We start from the raw sequence: 2,527 nt of genomic DNA on the forward strand, positions 1-2,527 counted from the left end.
TTTGATGTATATAGAATTAGTACTTTGTTTTTAAGAGGTAAAGCATTATGCTGGGGGAAAAGTAGGGTGGGTTTCCAAATTTGCATTTTTTATATTGAAAATAAAGTCAAGAATTGGGGAAAAAAGAAAATTCAGCCAGATTTGTATCTTTGTATCTGATTAGGTCATTTTTCTAAGTCACTTAACATTTCAAGCATGATCAAGATAATGCTTGACCATTAAGCAACAGTGTTTGATCATTAAGTGAAAGACTTATTTTAGAAAGCACGTGTGTTGTGATTCACAATTCTGAAATGTTTAAAGTAGGCAGATGGGCATTTTTAAAGGGTTAGGGTGCCTGGCCAATGGAAGGCACTGAAACAAAAATTAACTTTATTTCTTTTGTAAATGCTTACCCCCATCTGATCTGTACAGTAGAATAGTAGTTTCTAATCTGTTTTGGGGCCATTGACGGAGAATCTGACATGCTATTCAGGAAAGAGCATCTGCTTACAACTTTTATTTACAGGTCCAAGGGTTCACAGACTCTTGACTGTCTAAGCATTAAGATCCAGGCTTCTGTGCAATAGCTCTTGAACAAGTGCCTTCCATCATAACTCATTTCTCTTTCCTACTTCTCAAGGCCAGGTGCAAGAAGCAGTGGGTGGGTACAATTTACTGCCCTGTGAGGTTAAAAGGAATGGAGAATGAATTCGTAATAGGAATAGTGGCACCTCCCTATGTTCCTGGTCTAGCTACCTTTACAACTGACAAGGTTGTGAGGATCCAGTAAGATGTGAAAGTGCTTTGAGATGTTAAAAACCCCATGTAAGTATGAGATAGTATTCAGTGGCTTTGCTCTTTCAATAGGTGGCGGCTGCAAACTTTGTGGCTCTGTGGAACATTTAAAGAAAGATTGCCCTGAAAGTCAGAATTCAGGTGAGATCTCTGGGCCTCTACTTAGAAGGGGTGAGATTAATATTTCTCTGCGTTTTATTCTGCACTTATTATGAATAACTCATTGGGATGCTAATGATTTTAAGACCTGTTTTCCTACTGTAGCAATCACTTAATCTCTGTCAGCAACAGACACACATCGTACTGAGTAACTGAATAGGTGGGGAAAAAAGTGGCCAGTAAGCTTTAGGGGACCCTGACTTTATAAGACATCTTATTCATAAGCATTTATATTTGCTAACTAATGAATTTAATATAATAGAGCCAATTCTGTTACTTAAGAAAAATATGAATTCACTAAGAGAAAATAAAAAATATGAAATAACTTTCCATAGTCTTAATATCGAGTGTCCTCATGTATGCTTTGCTTTGTATGTACCTAAAAGATTCAGAGTTGATTGCAGAAACTACCAAAAATATTAAAAATGTGTTATCCACACAGAATCTGGCTATTTTCTTCCTGAAGAAATACCAGCCTTATTCATCAAAAACTTCAGAGATGTTCACTATACCTATTGCAGACTTTTGAGGAAGTGGAGATCATTATTACATTAGTTTGCCTGGACTAGAATGATGATAATCCTGTGTGAAGGCAGGCAAGAAGACAGTAGGATAGCCCAGCAGTGCTTCTTATGGAAAGAGCACATTTCTTTTTATTTCACATAGTCACAACACTACACAAATAAGTCTGCTCATTCTTACTTCCTATCCCTAACATTTAAATTTGAAAACCAAGAGTTCTTGTTTACAAGCTTGTCTAGAAGATAGTCTTTAGTACATTGTAGGCAGTGAGATTGAAATGATGAAGTGGAATTTGAATTCTCCCTCCTGGGAGGATTGCCACTTCCCAAATGACAAGACTGACAAGCAGATGTTGTATAATTTCACAGGTAGAATCTTATGCATTTAAAACTGATGCTTCATAAGCCTTGCTGTTTACAGACTCTTGGAATTCATTGACTCTGTAATGATGAACTCTGGGAAAGAATGAAAGAGCTTTCTCATCAATTCGTGCATTGCAAAGTAGTTGCTACATTTCCCTAATTGGGATGAGAAATTGCCTGTGGTACTCTGAAATCAAGGGTTATAATCAATTACAGAATTGCTCACTTTCCTTTAGTGATGGAGTCTTCCCTCCTTGTGATTATTCATGTCAAAATGAGTTCCTTTCCAAAACCAGTAACAATTTGAGTGGATGCATTTCATTACTGTTTTTCTCATATTCTGATTTTTCTATTCCTTTACAGAGCGAATGGTCACAGTTGGTCGCTGGGCAAAGGGAATGAGTGCAGACTATGAAGAAATTTTGGATGCACCTAAACCACAAAAACCCAAAACAAAAATACCTAAAGTTGTTAATTTTTGATAACAACTAGCACTATCATTAGTTACCACCTCATCGTTACTTTCTAAACCAGGCCCACTTCACGAGTTAGAGTTGAGCTCCCTTGTAGCCAGGACTATACTGTAGATATCACTATAATCTGGGTGTGGTCGAAAACAATTTTGTTTATTCTGTCCATCAAATTGTACTTCTACTACTGTTTGGAGAAAATTGAAGAAAAGAATAAGATGATTAAATGGATTATCT

At 36.6% G+C, this 2,527-nt stretch overlaps 1 protein-coding gene across 4 annotated transcripts in view; it reads left to right on the forward strand.

The window, feature by feature from the left end:
- Positions 1-2,527, forward strand: part of ZCCHC9 (zinc finger, CCHC domain containing 9) — an 11,068-nt gene extending 8,541 nt beyond the window's left edge. For all 4 annotated transcript variants that reach the window (XM_011995566.1, XM_011995567.1, XM_011995565.1 and 1 more), the window contains exons 5-6: positions 850-918; positions 2,184-2,527. In XM_011995566.1, the coding sequence (XP_011850956.1) occupies positions 850-918; positions 2,184-2,302 (188 nt within the window). In that variant the 3' untranslated portion in view covers positions 2,303-2,527. The remainder of the gene's footprint in view (positions 1-849; positions 919-2,183) is intronic.

Source organism: Mandrillus leucophaeus, unplaced genomic scaffold (genome assembly GCF_000951045.1).
Source record: "Mandrillus leucophaeus isolate KB7577 unplaced genomic scaffold, Mleu.le_1.0 Scaffold491, whole genome shotgun sequence".
NCBI classification, from domain to species: Eukaryota; Metazoa; Chordata; class Mammalia; order Primates; family Cercopithecidae; genus Mandrillus; species Mandrillus leucophaeus.